Raw genomic sequence first — 220 nt, forward strand, 5'->3', positions numbered from 1 at the left:
TTCTCTCAGGCCTCCGAGGACGTCGTCGCTGGAATTTCTTTTGTGGCCAAGAAGATCCTGGAGCACGGAGTGACATCCTTCTGTCCCACTCTGGTCACCTCTCCCCCCGCCGTCTACCACAAGGTACCACCGACACTGGAGCCTCGTGATCCAGAGGGAAGATAATGGATGGATATTTCATATCCAACAATAACATTGACAGCAGAGAACAGCTGATAAA

At 51.4% G+C, this 220-nt stretch overlaps 1 protein-coding gene across 1 annotated transcript in view; it reads left to right on the forward strand.

The window, feature by feature from the left end:
• The window catches only part of amdhd2 (amidohydrolase domain containing 2), a 7,855-nt gene that overhangs the window by 2,341 nt on the left and 5,294 nt on the right, over positions 1 to 220 (forward strand). Inside the window, exon 4 of the mRNA XM_035655351.1 lies at positions 1 to 123. This exon is cut by the window's left edge and continues 16 nt beyond it. Coding sequence (XP_035511244.1) covers positions 1 to 123 — 123 coding nt within the window. The remainder of the gene's footprint in view (positions 124 to 220) is intronic.

Source organism: Morone saxatilis, unplaced genomic scaffold (assembly GCF_004916995.1).
Source record: "Morone saxatilis isolate NCDOM2014 unplaced genomic scaffold, NCSU_SB_2.0 Contig14, whole genome shotgun sequence".
Classification (NCBI taxonomy): Eukaryota; Metazoa; Chordata; class Actinopteri; family Moronidae; genus Morone; species Morone saxatilis.